Source organism: Rhamphochromis sp. 'chilingali', assembly GCF_963969265.1.
Source record: "Rhamphochromis sp. 'chilingali' genome assembly, chromosome: 8".
NCBI classification, from domain to species: domain Eukaryota; kingdom Metazoa; phylum Chordata; class Actinopteri; order Cichliformes; family Cichlidae; genus Rhamphochromis; species Rhamphochromis sp. 'chilingali'.
This window is the reverse complement of record NC_137935.1, coordinates 3,655,258-3,678,108: the sequence shown is the minus strand read 5'-3', so window position 1 is coordinate 3,678,108 and position 22,851 is coordinate 3,655,258. Positions and strand designations below refer to the sequence as shown.

Here is a 22,851-nt window from a genome sequence, read left to right as displayed (position 1 = left end):
AAACACTGCATTTAATTTGTCCTGCTTTTGAGATTCACATCTGTATTTATGTGTAATTAGGACTTATGAACATTTCTTGGCCGTGTTCAGTGACAGTTACCTTATCCACTGCAGTCAGAGCGTAGGCATGTCTAAACATGATTCCCAGTTCATTCCTGTGCTCCAGAGGACCCTGGAGGGGGGAAAAGCCAACCAACCACAGTGAGGACAGAAGGAAAACAAACAATATGACTCATAAATGAGTGCAGGAACGCCTCCGTGTTTCCCAACAGGTTCAGATCTAAATCATCCCTCACAGGTTCTTACGGTACCTGGCAGTTGGCACAGTTGATGAGTGCTCCTCTGACCAGCAGGTGTCTGAGGAAGGTCGGCAAGTCTCTGGGAAGTGAGGCCACCTGTAAAACCTCTGTCATCCCGCCCGTCATATCCACCATGGCCTCATGAGGGAAGCCCATGTCCAGAGCTCGGTAGCCACCCTTCAACCTGGGACAGAAAGGGAAATATCAGAGGTTTTCTGAACGGTTTTCTAAAGATCTCCTGAATTTGTCTTTCTAACTGAACTCTGACTAACAAATCTGCCCAGGAAAGGTTTGAACAATGGGACATTTAATGTTTGAGATATTATTATTATCCTTATCATTGTTATGCCCACTTTTTCCACTCACTTATCAACTACTTGTTCTTAAAGTGTGAAGAACAGATGCTCAAATTATCCACAATACTCTGAGTAGGAACAGACGCTGAAATTTAGAATCTTTTAAAACACAGACACTGGATGTTAGTTACTATTTACCCATTTCAGCATGTTTACATGTTTATTTGTTGTATCATTTCTCTTGCTGCTATATAGTCATATTTATTTTTTTCCATATAAATGCAACAAAATCTGGAAAATGTTCACTCCGCATGGCACTATGTAAAAAAAACAACATATTTTTTATTTCCTCTAAATTCAGTTTTCAGCATCAGCAGCATGGGATATAACATCACACACAGGAACAGAAATAAGCACCCGTACCCTTCATGTTTTGTCTTGTATCTGATAATTCACTGGACAAAACTTCAAAAAGTATATCTCCAAAAGTTGATTCTGTTCATCTGGACGTAGCGTACCTGTGATTGCAGCCATTCCCCAACTCTCTGTGAATGGGACTCATGGCTATTGATCAGTGGTTGTTGATCAATGGTCATGAGAATTTGCATAATTAAGATTAAGAAACTGACCTCCCAGCCCATTGTTCCTTCAGTGTGCTGGTTTCAGTCATTATGCAAATGCACTGTTTATAAGATTTGGGGAAACTTGCAGTCAGCTGAGACTGAAGAAGTCACCTGGATGAGTGACGAAACGTTTCTCCCACAAAACGCTACGTCCACAGAATCAGCTTTTGGAGATTTACTTTCCTGGATGATTGAGAATGCATCAAGACGTTCAAAAAGTATAGTTTGGGTGATTCTTCAAGCGTCATATCTAGGGATGGGTATCGAAAACCGGTTCTTGTTGAGAACCGGTTCCCACTGTTTCAATTCCTTGGAAGTGTTTGCCATTTTTGCAAACGATTCCCTTATCGATTCCAGTCGCCCCGAATGACGTCACCATGTTGCGGAGCGTCATTTACCTGGCAGGAAACACGGTGGCTCAAACGCTCAAAAGTTTGGTTATACTTTACGAGAACGGATGACAACAGGGCAACTTGCAATACTTGCAAAGTAGATACTTCATTTAAGGGAGGAAACACTGCGAATATGCAAAAGCATTTGCTCACAAAACACGTGATGACCTTAAATGAATGTCGTGTTTTTAATTCCGCTCCGGACTCGTGAATCTCAACCCAGCAGCAGCGGTAACGTTTGCACGTCCTCTCCCGTTAATGTGGCAGGTAAATAATCAACTAACAGTGCATATTATGTTAGCGCAATCTGCCTTATTACAAAACCTGCCATTACTGTGCATTTAGTGACCATGATGAGACAGACAGACAGAGTCTGGCTCAGATGCTGCCAGTTCTCGCTGCAGTCGACTGGTAGCGTCTCCTTTCAGGCCAGGATAGACCAATGTCACCGAGGAGTGACTAAGTTTGTGGTCAAAGGCTTGAACCCATTTGCCACAGCAGATGATTTTCGGTAAGTGAATGTGTTTAATTGTAGGCAGGGACATTACTGGATATTCATGTGTAATTGCTACAGAAGAATATTTATTTTATTATTTTACATTTACAATTATTTTCCTGGGGACCCCGTGACCCATTGAAGAGCCGTAGGCTGGATCTCTTAAGATCTCACTGTTGGGTTTGTAAGGCCATGTTACTCCTAAATTTCTTTCTTGTTCAAAGAGAAGATAAAAAACAAAGTTCTAAGCTAATCGACCTTAGTGTTCTCCTTTTTTAAAAAGAATCGATAAGAGAATCGATAAAGAATCGAATCGTTAAACAGAATCGAAAATGGAATCGGAATCGTGAAAATCTTATCAATACCCATCCCTAGTCATATCACCGTGTGGGATAGGTGGCAGCTTACAGCATATGAACGCTCTCCCTTTTTATTAACATTACGACACCAGGCTGATCTTCTAGCAGTGATTCGTTCTGAGCAGAAAAACACATGCTGTCATGTCATTATCTCCTATACTTATGAAGGGCTCAGAAATGGTGGGAAAACTCGAACTTGAAAGACCTGGAATTCAGGAAAGATTCATAGTATGATGCTAAAATTTTGGATAAAATTAAGGGGTTTAGGTGAAACGTATGGATATGGAATATGGATTTGTGGTTATGTAACAGGCAAAAGAAGACCAAATGTCTATCAGAGAGGCTGAAATGTGCAGTGAGACATGAACACCTAGACAGCGGCTGACTGGGACTCACTTGGCGTAGGCTTTCTCCAGCAGGGCGCTCCAGAACTCTTGTCTTTCTGGGGAGCTGAGGAAGATCAGATTGTTGTCCACAGTGGGCAGCAGGTCATCGATCCGTACCTCCTCCCACTGACCGTACTGCCAGAACTACACAGCGAGAGAAAGAGAGAGAGAATATCATCTGATTTAGGCTGAGAATTCACTTGAAGAAGATAACTGCATATTAAACAGAGCTTTTGTACCCTGAAAGTGAAGCAACCACTGTATCCATCTTGGAAGCTCTGGCCCAGAGGCACAACCTTCTTGAGCAGCGATTGATTCATGGAGAGAGACGCTATAGCCGAAAGTAACCAGCAGTCACCTGGAAAAGAATGAAGTAGGTCATGACATCATTTAAAGCTTCAGTGCACAATGCTGGATGGTCCTCTTTCCATTTTAAATCACTTCCAGCCGTGCACCATCTTTCACCTACAGTCTCCATTAAACCTTTATGTGCTGGGTGTAACAGCTATTCAACGCTGACATACAGCATATACAGAGAGCTGTTTGCACTGTTGTATTTGAGGAAGGAGGAACCTGGTCTTCAGGGTGTGACACAGACCCACCTGTGTGGAAGGAACAGAAAAGACCTGAGGTTCTCAATCTGATGTAGCTACTGTATACGATTTGTTTTGTCCTTGATGCCACTCAGCTCAGTTAATTTTACCCAGTCACCAGTGCAAGTACTGCAACAGAGATATACACAGTTTCAATGGCCCTGAACTCTTTCCAGGGTGCACCCCTCCCACCCTCCAAAGTGACCCAGTGTCAGCTGGGAGAGGTTCCAGCATCTCTTTGATCTTCTCTACGTTTAAGACTAGTCTTAAAACTTGGTTTGAGGGTGTAGGCTGCTGGAGGATTTCTTTTTTTAGTCACATTTTCCACTTATTATGTGTTTATACACATAATCTTCCAGCAGAACAGCCTGGTTTTGCTGGAGGATTCTTCCTGCTAAAAGGGAGTTTTTCCTTCCCACTGTCGCCAAAGCTCTTGCTCATAGGGGGTCGAGTGTTTGTTGGAGTTCTCTGCTGTGTTATTGTAGTGAGTTTTTACCTTACAATATAAAGTGCCTTGAGGCAACTGTTATTGTGATTTGGTACTATATAAATAAAATTAAACTGAACTGAATTGAATCAGGACAATAGTATCAACATCAGCACGAGGTTGTTTATCCAGACTGGATCTGTGCTGTGTCTTTATCCGACTCCTGCCCTCCCTCCTGTCAAAAACAGACTTAGCATTTCTAGGAGGCCTGTAAAACACGCTGCAGGGCATTTCCTGGAATCAGTAGTGCTATGTTGAATGGGTGGGGCCAGCTCTGGTGACCACATCAGTGCACTCCTGGGGTTCCAAAAAAAAAAAAAAAAAAAAAAAAAAAAAAAGCTTTCAAATCCGGGGACCAGGAGGCATACAGTGCTGCCAGGGCCAACCTGAGAAGAGGCATCAAGACTGCCAAGCAGCAGCACAGGAGGCGTATCGAGGCCAGGTTTGAGAACAACACAAACCCAAGGCAGGTCTGGGAGGGCATCAGGGCTATCACGGACTACAAAAGAAGAACACCATCACCCTCAGCCGACAGTTCTACTCTGGCTGAGGATCTAAATCTCCTTTATGCCCGTTTTGACAGGGAGAACACCGACCCTGTCCTGTCCCCTCTCCCCTCAACCGACCCTGCTCCGGTCCTGAGCACTCATGAGCTGAGGCGTGTGTTCCGGAGCATTAACACCAGGAAGGCGGCCGGGCCGGATGGAGTGCTGGGCCGGGTGCTAAAAGACTGTGCTGCGGACCTGGCGGACGTCTTCACCTCTATATATAACACCTCGTTGTCCTGTTCACTGGTACCATCCTGTTTCAAAGCAGCAACCATCGTTCCCATCCCAAAACAGTCAAATGTCACATGTCTGAACGATTTCAGACCTGTGGCACTCACCCCCATTCCCGCCAAATGCCTGGAGAGACTGGTCATTAAACACATCAGAGCTGCTTTTCCACCATCCCTGGACTCGCACCAGTTTGCATACAGGGAGAACCGGTCAACCGAGGATGCGATCGCCACAGTGCTGCACACATTACTGAAGCACTTGGAACACAGGAACACCTATGCACGGCTCCTCTTTGTAGACTACAGCTCGGCTTTTAATACCATCCGGCCATACAAACTCCGTCCCAAACTCCACCAACTGGGACTTAACTCCTCTCTGTGCAACTGGATTGTGGACTTCCTCACTAACCGTAGACAGAGTGTCAGAGTGGGTAAGAACACCTCTTCCACCCTTGTGGTCAACACCGGTGCCCCTCAGGGGTGTGTTCTGAGCCCTCTGCTATACACTCTCTTCACCCATGACTGTATTTCCTCCTGCGCGTCCAATCTCATTGTTAAGTTTGCAGATGACACTACAGTGCTCGGACTTATATCCAACAATGATGAGACAAACTATAGGACAGAGGTGCAACAACTAGAGTCATGGTGCCACGACAATAACTTGGTCTTAAACACCAAAAAGACCAAGGAGATCATTGTAGATTTCCGGAAGAGGGGTCATAACAACCATCTGCCTCTCTTCATTGGCAGTGAGGCGGTGGAGAGGGTGAGCAGTTTTAAATTCTTGGGGGTAACTGTGACCGAGGACCTGTCCTGGGGCAACCATATCACCTCAGTTGTACGGAAGGCCCAACAGCGCCTCTACTACCTGAGGAGACTGCGGAGCGCACACATTCCCAGATCTCTGATGTTGAACTTCTACAACTGTGCCATCAGCAGCGTTCTGACGTATGGATTTCTAGTGTGGTTCCCCAGCTGCACCAAGGCCGATCAGCAAGCACTCCAGCGGGTGGTGAAGGAAGCTGGCAGAATTATTGGAACAAGTCTGCCAGAGATCAGTAATATCTTCCCCACTCGCTGTCTGAGGAGGGTGCACAGTATCCTGCGGGACCAACATCACCCTGCGCGCCACCTTTTCCATCTGCTGCCCTCAGGGAGAAGGTACAGGTCTATACAGGCCAGAACATCCAGACTGGCCAACAGCCTGTATCCACAGGCTGTGAGGCTCCTGAACTCTCTGCCCCCCTCTCACGGACAATAACCATATCCAACTTCTTAATAGCAATGAACTGGTCTGCATTGGTGCATCATATCTTTATTCTCTTCCCCCTCCTGCCCCCCCCCCCTCTTTCTTAAATAGATAACTATCATATCTGATATCATATCTCACAGTACAATAATATTGAATGGGTTGCATTGTTGTATTTTGTCATGTTTCTCAGGTCTTTGTCTGAATTTCTACGAACATTATTGCTAAGGATTGTCTTATTGCATTGGAGTCACACTGGGTTAAATATGTACACTTGGGTTTTAAGGGGTATTTATTATTTTCTTCTTTTTTTTGGGTTGTATGGAAGCCCCAAACGCAATTTCATTGTTCTTGACAATGACAATAAATAAATAAATACTAAATACTAAATACTTCAAGGGCTGTCAGAAATAAGCTATAGCAGCTTATTTTTGACGGTGGGCAACACGAAGGATTAGACTGAACAGCAAATCATGCAAAGCTGCTCTGGTGGAGTCCAAGAATGAAAAGGTGGTGGAAATGAGCAGAATAGGTCCACTTGAACTGAAAATACTTAGCTTATACAACTAAGTAGTACAGGAGATCTCTACTTACTGAGTTTCCCCTGGCGAACATCCAGCCTCGTTGCGCCATCTACTATGAACTGAGGTGATGAACAGAGTTCCTGGAAACAGAGCAATGATTGGTTGAAACAAAGACAAGAAAGAGCAGGAAGATGAACGCAAATAAACTTGATCTGACTTGTCTGCAGAGCCAAAGGGAGAGGCAGATAAAAGTTCATCCATCAGAACATTGTGGCACAAACTTGGCACACTGCCGGATGTGTGACTCCGAGTCAGACAGGAAGACTGACATGAGTTTCACCAATGTTCAGTGTTTATCATGATATAATGTTTAAAGGTGCATAAATAAAATATATCAAATTTTTATAAATAATGATCATTCGTGTGACAATTCAAAAGTAACTGAGATAAGATAAGAAGCAACTTTTATTATAACCTGAGATCTATGACGTCCCCACAACTTCCTCTAGTGGCGACTCGAGTCAGTCCGCATACTTGGACTTGCTCAGATTGCAAAGAGTTATGACTTATTATCAGTACAAACACTTTGAAAAACTGTCTGTGTATTCACCAGCATATGCAGTCTTCAAAAATGTGTGTGGCATCAACGTTTGCTACGTTTACACTTATCTAGGTTGCACATAGTTAACAGATATGAGAGAATCCCCCCTGATTATGACATTAATGGTGGAATCAGTGAAAAAAAACTATGGGCACCTTTTTATGAGTGAAAGCTATAGAGCACCGTGTTCTTGAAGTAACCTGTGTGGTACAACACAGCAAAGACAGTATACTTTACATTTTTTAAACCCCAAAGCATGAACAGGAACTTGAACCCAGGATCAAAAGGCTGATGCTTTTCTACAGAGCTGCCCAGGCTCTAATGGTTAGTGGAACAGTTCAAATTCTTACCTACAAATGTGGATATTAGCAGTTGAAATGATTAGCTGTTAATGTAACTACTAGGGGTGCAACGATATTCGTATCGATATTGAACCGTTCGATACAGTGCTTTCGGTTCGGTACGCATATGTATCGAACAATACAAAATTTGTAATTTATTTTATCAACTTTCCTTCTGACGATGCTGTCTGTGTTGAGCGCTCAGTGAATCTGCGTTCGAGTACTCCGCCTAGGCTGCACTGTCGAGCGCAGATCCACTGAGCGCTCAACACAGACAGCATCGTCAGAGGGAAGAGCGCAGGGCAAGCTAGCGAGACAGAAGTTAAGCTCTCCTTGCAACATGGACCTCCCCCACCCTCATTCAGATCTGGCGTTTGGAATTATTTTGGTTTTCATGTGACGTATGACCCTGAAGGTAAGCGAGTCATGGACTAAAGTAAAACAGTATGTTGGATGTGCCACGCAATGCTCAATTACATGGGTGGGAGCTAGTGTGTTAGCGCAGTTAGCTCGTTAACGTGTTGGCCGTCTAGCCCCATGCACGGGGCGATCGGCGGTAGCTCGTTAACGGAGATTTGCCGTGTTGTGGCGTTAAGGTCATTTTAACGAGATTAACCTGAAAGCACTAGTGGGAACACACCGAATATGACTGCACATTTACACCGACATCATCCTAGTACAAAGACAAGTGGAAGCAGACAAAAACAACAAGCATGCTACTAACTTTAGCCGAGTCATTTAGACAGCTGTTAGCACATGATTCTCCTTATGCTGCTGAGAATATAGCCCAGAAGAAGCGGATAGTATAGCTTTTATTTTGGAAAGAGACATTTCTCTGTAATAAACTCTCTTTTCCAAAGATGAGTGATTCCTCAATCAGATACAGGGCTTGCAATATCGCTAGCCCGACGTCCCGGAGCTAGCGATTTTTCCAGTCGGGCTATTGTAGGAAGGAAAAATATATGTCAATGCTTTTGCATTCTTTCAGAAATGTAGCTGGCTAATTATGTCATTGGCATCAGTGAGCCACTGTCAATATGTGACATATTGAAATCGCGTTTGAATTTGCTTTCACTTTGCAATCGTGCGAACTGTGTATAGAGAGCGACAGCACTGATCTGTGAGTGATGATAATTTGTGCACCAATTCCTCTGACATCGTCTTATTAATCGTTAGCTTACTACGCAAACATGACAAGTGAAATCTCCCGCAGCTTAAACATGTGAGAGGTTGATCGCGCAGAGAATCGCTGAGCTTATGTGAGTGCGTGTGTAAAAGCAGCAGGATATATATTTTAGTTCTGCTGAGCCAAATAAGACAGGTCAGGGTGAAGAAGTGACAGCCAAAGAAAAGCTTACCACAAAACGGAAAAGTTATGACAAATCAGACTATAAGGCAAAAAGAAAGTGCAGCTTTATGGTTTCATGGACAAAAGAATTTCTGTGGCTGCGATATGATGAGCTAAATAACCAGGGCTGCACATAAGTGGTCCGCAGGTGCGCATTCGCTGTCAAAATGAAAAACACGCACAAGGGTTAGGGTTAAATTTAAAAACTGTACTTTTGAGTTAAAATATATATTTATAATCTTAATAAATGACAAATTAAAAAGGCATGAACAATTTTTTTGTATCGAAAAAATATCGAACCGTGACACCAAAGTATCGAACCGAACCGAACCGTGAATTTTGTGTATCGTTGCACCCCTAGTAACTACGTGTTGGCTTTGATATCAAGAGCTAACGATATGAGATAAATGTGTGGATAATATACTCATTTCTAATCCTGTCCATCCTGCTCACTCCCAGTCAAAATCTTAAAAGCTTCAGCTCAGCTTCTCGTTTCATGACTGTCACCTTCTTCAAACCATTCCTCACAGCAGGTCTCACTAGCATCTTTGAAACCTTCCCTTTGACTCTTGCTGCTATCATACTGTTACGAATCACCCCCACTCATCTTCTCCCACTCCACCCTGTCTGCACCCTCTTCTTGTGCTGTATGCATTGCTTTGGATGGCTGACTCATCTTCACTACCTCTGCTCTTTGCAGCTTCACTCTTACATCTCATTCATACACAGGAATTCTGTTGTTTCTACTGAGCTAACCTCCATCTCCCATACACCTGCCCTCTACTCTCACTACATAGAATTTTTTTAAACACTTATAGCATTCATTTTTTTAATGTGCAAAACCTTCTAATCTTACATGCACTTGTATGTTGTATTTGTTTGTTTGTTTGTTTTTTACTTTTTGCATGATGGGAATAAAATAAAAAGTGCTTTAAAAGTAAACTTGACTTAATTGAGTAACATTATGTGTCTAATCCATATGTCTGTGGTAAAGAGTCCACAGTTACAGGATTTCTTTGGATTTCCTGGACAGTGAGGTGTCAAACTACGATGGTGAACACACGAGTGACAAGCGTCTCTGAGGTAATTACTCAGAGGTTCGATTTAGGAGGGAGCGATGCAGGATTTATGGCCTCATTCTGTCAACACTGGCTTAATGCAGCGTAAGAGGAAGGACAACTCTCTGTGTGATGGTGTTCCTGTGACATGTGTCCTTCTCCCTAAATCAGTGTGTGTTGTACTAATGCACAGCCTGCCCATTCAGAAATGTCTGCCTTTAACTGTCTTCTTTTGTTTGCATCGGTCTATACAGGTTATAGGATTTTGTTTTAATCTTTATTCTTGCAAACACTGGATCAGACTTTAAACCTCTGTCCTTTCACCTCTGTCGTGCTTCCAGCTCTTCCTGTTTTGACCAAAGACAAAGAACTTCTGACATTTTTCTTTTCACTGCCATCTGAAGTCTTTTGAGTCACAGAAAGCAAGTTTGTGCCCACTGCATCCTGCGTGCTCCATTCAGGCAGTAAGCCTTGTGTAGATACAGTTTGTACAATAACAGTCAGTACAGACTCCGTGATCTATCTATAGGAACTCAGTGACTCAATCTTAATGAATACTACACTGCTTTAAGCATGAAAACCTAAATAAAATCTATTTCTAGACATGGAACACACCCTGAAACTGGCCAAAGGGAATGTTTTAAGGTAAACAAGTTTTAATGTGTCAAGAGCGTTTCCATGATACTCTGAAAGAAGTGCCTCCAGTTAAGGCAAAGGTTGGTGTGATGCTATACACCTGAATTATACCTCTGTGTCAGATCTACTTTGTAACTTATGCCACAACCGGAACTCAATTTTAATGCAATGCTGCAAAAATGTAACTACGGGTCGATGTTTGTCCTAAAGACTTGAATGACACAGGAGTTAAGTGTTTGCTTAGTTAGCTGTTTGATATCTTTTCTGTTCAACCATCTTCAGATAAACTCAGTAAATCCATTGGTACAACAGGCCCTTTGACAGTGTTATAACAGATTAAAAGCAACATCGCCTGAACAGGGACTTGAACCCTGGACCCTCAGATTAAAAGTCTGATGCTCTACCGACTGAGCTATCCAGGCTCCCGCAAGGAGGGGAAATCTCTCTATCGTCAAACTGAACTTCAGCCAGCGTGGTACATGCAAAACCTCTCAATCAGTCACTGAGATGATGTGATTATCTCATCAGTGTCAATCATTAGAACCATGAAGCTCTACGATCTGAGTTATAAAACCATGAAACAAGAAGTTACATGCTCAAAATTAGTACTCTGCATGTGAAGACAGAAATGTGAGCCATCACTTTAACGAGCGCCTTAACCGGTGTAACGTGAACATGCGTGTTATTTTGTTTTATCTTACATATATTAGCAAATATAAAACAAACCTGCCAAACTATAGTATATACCGTACATTATATTCTATTAAAGCAAGTGAACAGAAAGGCTGCATTCTTTGTTTCCTGTTCAGATACCTTAGTTGCATATTTTACATATTTAGCCAACACAGAGTTTAGCAGCAGATTTAATCTCACCCACCCTGCATCCTGCCCAGCCCTCAAGTCAGAAAGAAGAGAAGCAAAGCGAGCGGATGCAGGATAATATAGAACTAAAGGACAACACTGAGCCTTGTCTTTGTTTCCCTCCTGTTGCCCTGCAGGGTTTGGGTTGCCTTCATTTTATCTCTGTGGAGCCTTTCTGAAACACACCCTTGCAAATATGACTCTGTCACGCACTGATTGTAACTCTCCAGTTGACCAACTCGGACACTACAGGGCAAAAAAACCACTGGTTCACATCTGGCACAAGGCTGTAACTGGTAACAGTGATTCACAGAGATCCACCAGAATTTTGATTTTTACCAGGTGAGTTTTTAATGTTAAAGGTAAAAGAAAGCCACAGAGACTCAGAGAAACAAAATAACGACTTAAATAAGTGTGAAATTAAGTGTAATTTGAAACTGCAATTCGACCCGCTGAGTGGAATCGTCCTGTTATAACATGTGGTGTTAGTTATTGTCCATCTGCCTTTACCTGGTATTTAAAAAACCATCCAGGTGTTCTCAAAGTGACCTCAGCTGCTCTTAAAAGTATTTTAATCAGTATAAATACAGCCTTTATTGTGTAAATGTGACTGTTACTCTGTAATGATAATTACAGCATCACACACAGTACTGGTCACAGGGGGAAATGAGGTCCTGAAGCTGGGTGCATTAAACAACCTGGCACTTAACATCACCAAGACCAAGGAACTCATCCTGGACTTCAGGCGGAAGAGAGCTGCCCCTGCCCCTCTGCACATCAACGGTGAATTTGTAGAGCGAGTGGAATCCTTCAAACTCCTTGGTGTCCACATCTCTGCAGACCTCTCCTGGTCAGTCAACGCCACGGTGCTAGTCAAGAAGGCCCAAGCAGTGGCTACACTTCTAAGGGTGCTCAGGAAGGAGCAACTAAACACCCCACTGCTGGTGACCTTCTATAGATCCACCATCGAGAGCCTGCTGACCTATGCAGTGACAGTGTGGCACGCCAGCTACACAGAGGCAGGCAGGAAGAGATTACAGAGGGTGGTAAACGTAGCAAAAAAAAATCAGTGGCTGTCCCCTGCCCTCTTTGTCTGCCATCTATAACTCCCGTTGTCTCAGCAGGGCCAGAAACATCTTGAAGGACATCAGCCACCCCGGTTACCATCTTTTTAACCTACTCCCCTCTGGCAGGTGCTTCAGATCCATACGGGCCAGAACAAACAGACTCGGGGATAGCTTCTTCCCCAAAGCCATCACCATACTCAACTCAAAACATGCACAAAACTAATTTGCACTGACTGTATCATCATTCTCTGGCTGTCTGTCTGTGTCACCCAGTGCAGTGTATTTATATTACGTGTATAGTTATATTATTGTATTTTTTTTTATAATGTGTTAAGCACATGTGCACCTTTATGGAGCCGTTTTAAATCTCATTATACCAGTATAATGACAATAAAGGCTTTCACTTCACTTCCTAACTTAACCCATGGAGCTCTGTGGGAGTTTATTTTGAAGCTTTGTAATATTGTGTGTTTTACTGTATTTCAACTCTTTTATTCACAATATCGCATCAAAAACATGAAACTTTTTAACAGTCTAACAGATGTCTAGAAGAAAAGGAATAAATCATTACGTTCAGCTTTTTCATCCTCGCCAAAGGAGGAACGCTTTCTCAATATACCATTTTTTTTTACTGTATGTATATATTTACATATTTAAAAGTTAATAAGTAAAACATTTGTGGTGCAGCACAACAGATAAAAATTCACATGCAAAACACGCGAAGATCCCAGATATGAAACTCTAAAGTCAAAATGTGCACAATGATGTAAAATGTTAAAAGATTATCCTTCTGTTTCTCTGTGGTGGCAGGAGCAAAGGAGTTTTACTACCAGACAACTTCAAGCACATAATGTAGACATACACAGAGATTACAACATTATTACCGAAGGAAGAAGAGAGCTGCTGGTTTTAAAGAACTCTGAACAACCAGCTACACGCATCACGCTGTACTAATACTTAATTGTAGGCAGCATGAAATTGAAATACAAGTAAAGCACTTCAAAACTGCATCGTGTACTGTTGTTGTGTCTGCGTGACACCTGAAAACACTCGGGCAGTGCAAACTAGCCTGTGTTTATCTATTATTTGAAATCCGTTACTATTTTATTAGAGCAGCTTACGCTACTTGTGTTGGTCTTTTACTGCCCTGCAGGATGGTGTCACTGTGCGTATGTGCAACATCTGTAATCTGCAAAGTGACTATTAGCTGTGGAGCAGAAAGCACACTTACCTTTTGAAATGTGCTGAAGAAGAATGCGCATACATATGTGTGTGTGTGTGTGTGTGTGTGTGTGTGTGTGTGTGTGTGTGTGTGTGTGTGTGTGTGTGTGAGATATGTAAATGAAGAGAGCTCGATACTGCAGTATTTACTCTGTGGGAGTTTTTTATGCATTTACGTTACGCAGCTGTTACGGGTTTGTTCTCCCTTTCGTAGTTACCTTTGGTCGCTTCCACTTGACCCCGGGCTGCATCTCCAGCTCTCCCATGGGGAAGTTAAAGTCCACGAACAGCCCGCTCGCCGGGCTCACTTCGCCGCTTTCCGGCGGTATGCCCCCGCTCAGAATTTCCGCCAGCCAGCGGCGGGACTGCGAGCCCATTAGCTCGTCGGAGCACACCGAGTCCACATCGTCCTCCGGCGGCGGCAGGTAGCTGTCAGACGATACACTCAAAGACTTTCTCATGGCGAACATTAACCGTGCTCTACCTGACTTTCGGCGCTCTTTCCTGTTTATAAGGTGCACAGATAAGCCACGCCCCCTGATAAATCCGCCCAGGTAGATGCTCACCTGGGCGGGAAAAACAGTCCCGGAGGGTTTTTATTGCGTTGCGTGAGACAGTCCCAGATGTGTTCAGTCAGTAAAGGCGGAAAACCCGCTGAAGGTTTCCAGGATTTCCTCAGTGGAGAGGCCACAGGAGCATTACCAATACACACGCGTGTGAAAACTAGTGTCCAATTCCAGTAACTGTTACAAATCTTACAAATTTTGCCACAGACTGTGAAGTTAAAACTCAAGTGCCTTACACCTTATCTACCAGCAGGGGGCGCCTCCTGAAAGTGGGAAAAGAAGCCTAGACTGTTTAGATATCTGCAGAAAATGTGAAATTGTGCTCACTTAACCTTTGACCTTAGTTAACACTTTCCAGATATCTTTATGGGCCATTTACTCCTTGCAAATATTATTAACTGACACTGACTCTTATTTTGTAAATGACTTCTCACACCATGTTAAAGACTATTATTAAAGTTACTCACAATACTTGAAATGTGCAATTCCCTTGTATTCTTATTCCTATTTATCCCTTTTGTATACGCAGTATTTATATACGTCTCTGTAGTTACATATGTGTAACTTCTGTCGGTGCTGTGCTATTGGAAACCGAATTTCTTGGAGGAACCCACCCGAGGGATTAAAGTTTCATCTAATCTAAGATGGTGACATCAATAAAACCCCACTTGAGGCTTTATAACGGGAACTTTACAAACCAAAAGGTGACTGACATATTTTACAGACTGTAATGTTATCAGTGGTCCTTGATGCACTCTAACTTTAGACTAACAAATCGCATTTCTCACCCATGAATTTGAGATTTTAGTAGTGGTGAGGAAACCTCTGTGTAGAACACAAAGCTGCTGAGCGGGTGAACAATAAGTCACCCAACTTCCTCTTACACCATCACACACTCAACACACAGCAAACCTAAAATTACAACACCTTCACCACAGGATGACTAAGTAGCAGCTTTAAGACTCCTTAAGGCTTCCCAACAGCTCTCAGCCAACGCCCTGATACCGTTTAGGAGAACAGATCAAAAATCAATCAATCAAGAAGCAAACGCAGACAGGCTGGAAATGATAAATTACTTTTATTGAGAAAACTTGTGATTATGAAAACTAATGACCTGTCTGACTCCATCCTAACTGCTGCGTGTGGTTGTTTGTGTGTGAGTGTATTTATGCGTTTCCATCACTGAGATGTGGCCATGATGCTGGATACACCTGCAAAAGGAAAACAAAGGGAGAGCAGGGAAAAGAGAAGGAAATGAGGCATGAATATGAAATCTCTGACTTCACTTCCAGTCACAGTGAAACAAATAAAACACAAAAGACCTGCAAGGACCCGGGTTTGCCAGGCCTACGAGGGGGTGGTGGCGTGCATTGTCTTACAGTAATGAGTCTTACTTAACAGAATAAACAAATGGATTTTATGCTGATACAAATGAGATCCCTCTCTAAAAAAAACATTTTTTTTAATTACAACCCCGGCGATTTTGCTTTTGTAAAACAACACAAGTAGTTAGAACAATGCGGCGTTCGAGTGGTTTGACTCTCGGTGGGTTTTTTTGATTAGCTGTGACTTCTCAGCACTAATACGCGCAGCAGCAACACTCACTCTCAAAGTCGATCTTCTCCACGATGTTCTTGGGCTTGACGCTCTCCTCCTGGTTGAAGATGAAGATCTGTCCATCCTCGTTCTCCGTCCAGCCGTACTTGTTCATCCACACCTTCACCTGCGTGTCTGCACACACAGAAAACAGAGGTTCACACAGATTTACCACCAACATGGAGTCCAATCGTCCGCTTTACTTTAAAGACGGCCGATTTATGTTGAGCTGTGCCCATTAGAAGCTTCTGTAGCTGCTGATTTAACAGATGCGCGTTGTTACGTGTCACACAGTCAAAACAACTTATAGTCTTTAAATATCAAAGGTTGATTGCACTGAGCCGTCTGCCAGGTTTTTACACGTGTGTGTCAAAGGTCTTACCCAGCGGGTCTCCGAGCATCTCGGCCAGTAAGCGGCGATCGATGGTCTGGTAGGTGATGCCCACAACATGGCAGATAACTAAACAGAAAACATTCGAGTTTTTATCATGTTCAAACAGTTTCATGTGGTTTATTCTCAGAATTTGCATCACTGCACTGTGTGGGCGTGTCTGTGTCTGAGGTTGTTCAATTAAACCAGCTGTTTGTGTTCAGTGTAGTGGCGTGCTGCCCAACGTGCTGAGTCAGAGGACGATACTCACACTTGCGCACAGAGTCCTCAAAACCAGTAATGCCATCGATGAGCTCTCTGTTCTCCTCTAGACTCGTCTGTCCAGGACGGGACGGGACAGAGAGGAGAGGAAACAAACATCAGCACGAGAAAACCAGAAAAATCGCAACACAGAAATCAGGAATGTCCTGAAAGGCAATTAGGATTAAAATGATAATAAAAATTGTTTTTAAATGTGCTTCAAAAGCATTTCGACAAATAGAAGCAGAATACTTCATTCAAAGAGCAAGTTGGGCCGAAAACAAACTACTTAAGAAAGATTAGGACACAATTCATTCATTCAGTTCACACTAAAACGAAGGGAACAGCAGCAGGCGAGGTTTGAGGGAAAGATGAGCACCGATGACTCCGGCAGGTCGGAGATCCGTTTTGGTGATTAAAGTCAATTTTAAGTAGAAGCAGGAGGACGGGACACAATTTTTAATGTGTGTCCACATTTTTCATTCCATTTTTTTTTAAATGCTAACATTGAGAGCTTGACAAAACAAATTTCCCACGTGTGGGACTAATAAAGGTTATCTTATCTTATCTTGTTTCTATGGTCAACCAATCAACGCACGCTAGCGTCTGGACCAACCACTTTGACTTGCCCTTTGAACTCTGCTGCTCCTGCTGGGAAAGGAGAAGCTAAAAAAAAAAAAAGAAAAGCAGAAAACAGCCTAAAAGCTGAATTCTACGAGCTACTTTGTTGCTTGAGAAAAAAGGCCATACTAATAGTTTCTGGAAACCATGTGTCCTCAGCACAGCCCTTCAGCTGATGGCCCTGTTGAGGTTTTATTGTGTTTCTCTTACATGGATGCAGAGATTATGTGCATGTGGTTTAGTGTGAGTTTCGTACCCAGAAGCTCTGGAAGTGGCACGTCTCCAGCAGGTTCCCCAGATAGAGGATCTGTCTGATGGGCCGCTCCTCCTGCTGCGACACAGTAGTCAAGGAAATGCCCCCCTGACCCCAACACAGAGCCAAGCTCCGCCACCAGCACCACCCTGATCTGTTTATACACAGCCCTGCACAAAGATTCTCTAACACCACCAATACAGCCTTAATCAGAGAATTTCTGATATAAGCAAGAACTGCCACTCGATAGACTTCCTGTTCCAAAGGGAGCGCTCTCGAGGTACTCCACCATGAACAGGGCCCCATGGAGCTGAATACTGTGTGTGTGTGTGTGTGTGTGTGTGTGTGTGTGTGTGTGTGTGTGTGTGTGTGGGGGGTGGGGGGGTGGGGGGGGTTGCATCTAAAATAAATAATAACTCATAGTGCTTTTAATCTTTTTGGCACAGATATTTTTTTTCTTCCAGTAATTTATAACAACAAACATTTAACACCTACAGAAAATTCTGATTTCACATTGTTAATGACCTGCATGGACGTGGAATTCAGACAACATATCAATACTATTTCAACTTTGTCTAGAATGGGAGGAAATAATTATTTTAGCTGGTTAGCTCAATTCACTGAGGATTACATTGGGTATAACAGGAGGTGGACCTCCATCAGGCACAATGGAGATATTTCTACTGCAGCAGTGTAAAAGGATTAATATTCATACTCAGCAAAAAAAAAAAAAAAAAAAAAAGATGTCTGTCCAAAGTGGGACAGAAGTATGAACTTCTAATCAACTTCTTAAAGTTTCCATAACTCCAATCTGCACACACACACACATTCAGAGAACCTGTCACATATAAATCTCCCAGAATGCAACGCTCAGAGAAAAAGCACCAAAAGGATACATGTGTCTGGTCGATCATGCACTTGCAGAGTGTGAAGTCGGTGTGTGGCAGGTTGGTCAGCGCCTTCAGCAGAATCTGTGAGGTCACTTGAGTCTGGAAGTATGCTGGATTAAACTGGTACCTGCACAGATGTCAAGATTAGAGTCATCACCACTCAAACATCAAGGTATCCAACAGGTAAATCAAATAAAGACCATTCTGGTATATTCCTAAGAGCTGCCTCTGTCCCCAAATTATTTAGAGTCGGTAATATTTTTAGCAGTGTGTAAAAGTCGCTTTCTTTCCTACCGAAGGAAAATCTGCTGCTTCCTGGAGCCGACATCCAGCAGTAGAGGCAGGCTGGCAGAGACTGAGCTGCCTTTGTTTTATGATCAGAATCAGGCCATAGTCAGGGCTTGACTCCCCTATTGGATAAAACTTCCTCCACCTATTTTTTTTCCCCCTATCATTACATTTTTCCCTTTATTTATAAATTTAAAAAAATCCAGTGTCTTAAAGTCGAATAGCTGCTGTTTGGGTAACTTATGTAACTTACAGCTTGAGCACAGCAAGGTTTGCTTCCAGGTCGTAGGCATTTTCTCTCGCTTGCGTCTCCACGTAGCGCTCCAGCGTTGCAAGGTTTTCTGGGTTGTACCTGTGAGGGGAGATGAGATTATTATCCATAAATAAAAGCAAATGTTTCAGTGCTTTTTTTTTCATTTATGTGCTTATAAGCTTAAAATATGTTTGTCGAGAGTTGCACTACATCTTCAGGATAACCCTGATTCTACATTGGGTTCCCATGCTGTGGAAGAGGTCATGCCATCCCAGTGGCCCTGATATTGTCTATTATGAATACTCTGGAGATATTCATCCTAGACCAGCCCCGGCACGTGATCAGCCCACGGATGGATCCCTCTGCAGTTTATCTACCAGCCCAGACGAGGACGCCAGTCTCTACCTGCTCAAACAGGTCTACAAAGCTAGCGAGCATTGTGAGAGTTTTTGTGTATTGTTTTTTTTTTTTACTTTTTCAGTGCCTTCAAAACCATCAAACCAACCGTACTTGATATCAAGTAACTGGGCTCAGCTGCATGCTTCCCTGGATAGTTGAAACCACAGAGTGTGTGTCTGCAGCACTGTATGCCAGACAGCGTGGCTAGCGAAATTCAGACACTACTGGACAAATATTCGCAGGTCCTCCGTTCAAACTGGAAAGCAACAGGAGCACATTTAGCAAAAGATAATCCAGCACAGAACACCATGAGAAATCCTTCCCACCTGTGGCCAACAAACTTTACGTCTCCTCCTTATGACATCTGGGCTTTCTTAAATCGCCATATCTTATTTGCACCTTACTTTTTCCCTTGTTTTTTTTAAATATAGCGTTTACAATTTCCTGTCTTTCACGTTTATATCTTAACTGGGCCTCTATAACAGGGGTCCCCAATCCCAGTCCACGAGGGCCGGTGTCCCTGCAGGTTTTACATGTGTCCTTGATCCATCACAGCTGATTTAAATGGATAAATGACCTCCTCAACATGTCTTGAAGTTCTCCAGAGGCCTGGTAATGAACTAATCATGTGATTCAGGTGTGTTGACCCAGGGTGAGATCTAAAACCTGCAGGGACACCGACCCCTGCTCTATAACAAAGCAATTGTCTTGGGTTAGTAAGGTATTATGATTACAAATTAGTGATCATTTCAAATCATAGACGGTGGAAAGGTCCACCAGTTGAGCCTCAGGTGACAACAGCTGCGTAAATGGTTAATTTTCTGTGTGAAAGCAGAAAATGAACCCTGGGCTGATGAAAACAATCCTATTCATGCAGTAAATGACTTCCTTTGTGTGAAATATCTTTGATCACCGCTTTTAACCTGAATGAACCGTTAATGTCCATCTAATGAAAATGAGTAAACAACAATATACCGCAGAAGCCAGGGTTTCTCACCAATACAAATTGTCTACAGTTCAATGGCGCAAACCCGGCTAATGCTAGCAGCTGTATAAATCCAACACGAACATTAAACATATTTTATCCAATATTTGTTAACTCTGACTTATTATTTCTTTAATATAATGTTGGTGTAATTAACCAACAATAAAACTCGTTTAATGAGGCATCAAGCTGCCCTGTATGGGCTAGCCACCACTGACTCACTGCACCAAACGTTAGCTTGCGATATTAGCAACCAGGCTAAGCTGTTAGCTCGGTCTGCTGTTGTTCTTTGTACCTGTCGATTCCTCTGAGAAGCTTCCCCACGTTCGCCCTCATCTGCTCGAAAGACGACGCCATTTGGTCCAAACTTTTACTTGGTTTTTTAAGCTAAAAACCCGAATTAACGCCGCACGTGGGCCGCAAAGTGAAACGGCACCGGGGCGGAGGGAGAAAAAGGTCGGACCGGAAGTGTTGATGGACCGGTACGCTAACCGTAATGCCGGAGCAAAGCCCTGTGGAAAGTCGTTCCGTGAACTTTGTCCGTCATAATTTTCATAAACGTTTCAAAAACATATGTTTAGTCCGATCGGTATTTTAGCAAAAGTAAAGCTAGTATCGGCACTCAGCAGGCGCCTCATCCAGGCGTTTTAAACATTGTCTAAATAAACAAATAAATAAATAACACATTAAAAAAAAAAATTACATCACTAAAAAACTTCATTGATCGCCAAACAACAGAAAAAGACCTTTCCTGTTTGAAACTGAAACTACTACATGAACTGCGTGGTTCTTCTACTTTTGACTTTAATTTTCCGCATATACTTTTACATAACAAGTACAGTTAGGAAAACTTACTGCTTTCTACAGGGGCCGCTGCAGCAGATCTGCTGCCTTTTTAGGATCCTTCCTCTTTTCCTCTTGCCTGGCAGCTCCATCTTCAACATCTTTTGTCCAGTATATCCATTGTTCCTTCCCTACACAAGTCTAAATCTTCTCAGCCTTGCCTCTCTCAGAATCAGAAAACTTTATTAATCCCTAAAGAAATTATGTGGTTACATAATTTCCTTTTCAGATGTCCCTCTGATTTAATTATCTTTCTGTCTATCTTCAGCGCAACCTCCTGTTTCTTTTTCATTTCCACTGTCTCCAAACTATACATACTTTGGTGTCTGAGGAGGATGTGCAGAAGTGCTTCAGACAGGGGAACGCACTGGTCCTGACGGGATTGTTGGTCGTGTCCTCAAGTTATCCGTGGCTCAGCTGGCTGGAGTGTTCACAAATATCTACTGCTCCCTCTCTCTGTCTGTGATCCCAGCCTGCTTCAAAATGGCCACCATCTTCCCTGTACCCATGCTTTGAGAGGCTGGTCAGGAACGTCATCTGCTCTGCACTACCCAAATCAATGGACCAATTTGCATACCACCACAACAGGTCCACTGATGACGCCGTAGCCCTGACACTAAGTACTGCCCTCTTGCACCTGGAGAGAAGAGACACATTTGTGAGAATGCTGTTTGTAGATTACAGCTCAGCATTCAATACCATTCTTTCCTCAATGGAAACTGCAGGATCTAGGACTGAGCAGCTCTCTCTGCAGCTGGATCCTTAACTTCCTGTCTGACAGACACCAAGTAGTCAGACGTGGCAGCATTACCTCATCACCTGCCATAATGAACACTGGTGCTCCACTGGGGTGTGTACTGAGCCCTCTCCTGTACTCACTCTACACCTACAACTGCACGGCCACTAGCAACTCCAACATCATTGCAAAGTAATTGAAAAGTGAGCCCCAGCATCCTCAAAACCTTCTACTGTTGTACCATTGAGAGCATCCTCACTAGATGCATCACTTCTTGATATGGCAACAGCACTACCTACAACCTCAAAGCTCTCCACAGAGTGGTGCGCTGTCCTGAAAGGATAATTGGAGGTGAGCTTCCCTCCTTCTAGGACATCTACAAGAAGCAGTGCCTGACCACAGCAGGGAGGATCATCAAGGACTCCAGTCACTCCAGCCATAAACTGTTCAAACTACTTCCATCAGGCAGGAGGTTCTGGTCATGAACTGGCAGACTGAGAGACAGCTTTTTCCATCAGGCCACCAGACTGCTAAACACTGACCACTAACACTTCATAGACACTTCACTTTCACTTATCGAAACTTAAACTCCATAAACTCCATAAACATAAACTCCATATTGAAAAATATTCATCTGCTGACTTCTGCACATGTTATACATATGTATATACACGTGTATATATATGTATGTATATATATTTGGTATGAATATTTAGTAATGTGCACACATTCTCATATTTGTACATATATTTATGCTTATGTTTCTCATATTTATTATTCGTAGATTTTGTTTTTTATATTTCCTGGATTGTGCACACCACTGTTGCTTGTGAAGCTGCACACAAGAATTTAACTCACATGTGCTGAACCAGTGTACCAGCACACGTGATGTGACAATAAAATTGATTTGATCCACCCACCCACTCCACCCTGTCTGCACTCTCTTTACTGTCTGTTGCCCAGGTATTTAGACCGTCCCTGCTCCTTGCATCTTCACCTTCCCACCTGCCTCCCTCACATTCAAACACATGTAATCTGTCTTTCTTCTACTGATTTCCATTCCTCTTTATGTCCAGAGCATACTTCCACATCTTCAGACTGTCTTTCACTTGCTCCCTACTCTCACTACAGACTTTAGCCAGAATTCCGCCACTTTAAAATTCAGCACGTGTTGC

At 43.0% G+C, this 22,851-nt stretch overlaps 2 protein-coding genes across 4 annotated transcripts in view; both read right to left on the bottom strand.

The window, feature by feature from the left end:
• Positions 1–14,142, bottom strand: part of LOC308401517 (calpain-9) — a 42,920-nt gene extending 28,778 nt beyond the window's left edge. For both annotated transcript variants that reach the window (XM_080889770.1, XM_080889769.1), the window contains exons 1-6: positions 13,834–14,142; positions 6,553–6,622; positions 3,091–3,209; positions 2,862–2,995; positions 312–483; positions 101–172 (exon numbers count right to left, since the gene is read on the bottom strand). In XM_080889770.1, coding sequence (XP_080745896.1) covers positions 101–172; positions 312–483; positions 2,862–2,995; positions 3,091–3,209; positions 6,553–6,622; positions 13,834–14,085 — 819 coding nt within the window. In that variant the 5' untranslated portion in view covers positions 14,086–14,142. The remainder of the gene's footprint in view (positions 1–100; positions 173–311; positions 484–2,861; positions 2,996–3,090; positions 3,210–6,552; positions 6,623–13,833) is intronic.
• Positions 14,143–15,240: 1,098 nt separating this feature from the next.
• Positions 15,241–20,584, bottom strand: eif3k (eukaryotic translation initiation factor 3, subunit K). Of its 2 annotated transcripts, none has more exons than XM_080889991.1 (8): positions 20,393–20,584; positions 18,714–18,812; positions 18,179–18,299; positions 17,286–17,360; positions 16,419–16,485; positions 16,160–16,237; positions 15,787–15,912; positions 15,241–15,392 (listed from the first exon to the last, which is right to left on the bottom strand). In XM_080889991.1, exons 1-8 carry the CDS (start codon positions 20,452–20,454, stop codon positions 15,361–15,363), a joined length of 660 nt encoding a protein of 219 aa, XP_080746117.1. In that variant the 5' UTR covers positions 20,455–20,584; the 3' UTR covers positions 15,241–15,360. The 2 variants fall into 2 exon arrangements, with proteins under 2 accessions (XP_080746117.1, XP_080746116.1); XM_080889990.1 differs by having other exon boundaries at positions 17,286–17,363; positions 20,393–20,583.
• Between the last annotated feature and the right edge of the window lie 2,267 nt (positions 20,585–22,851).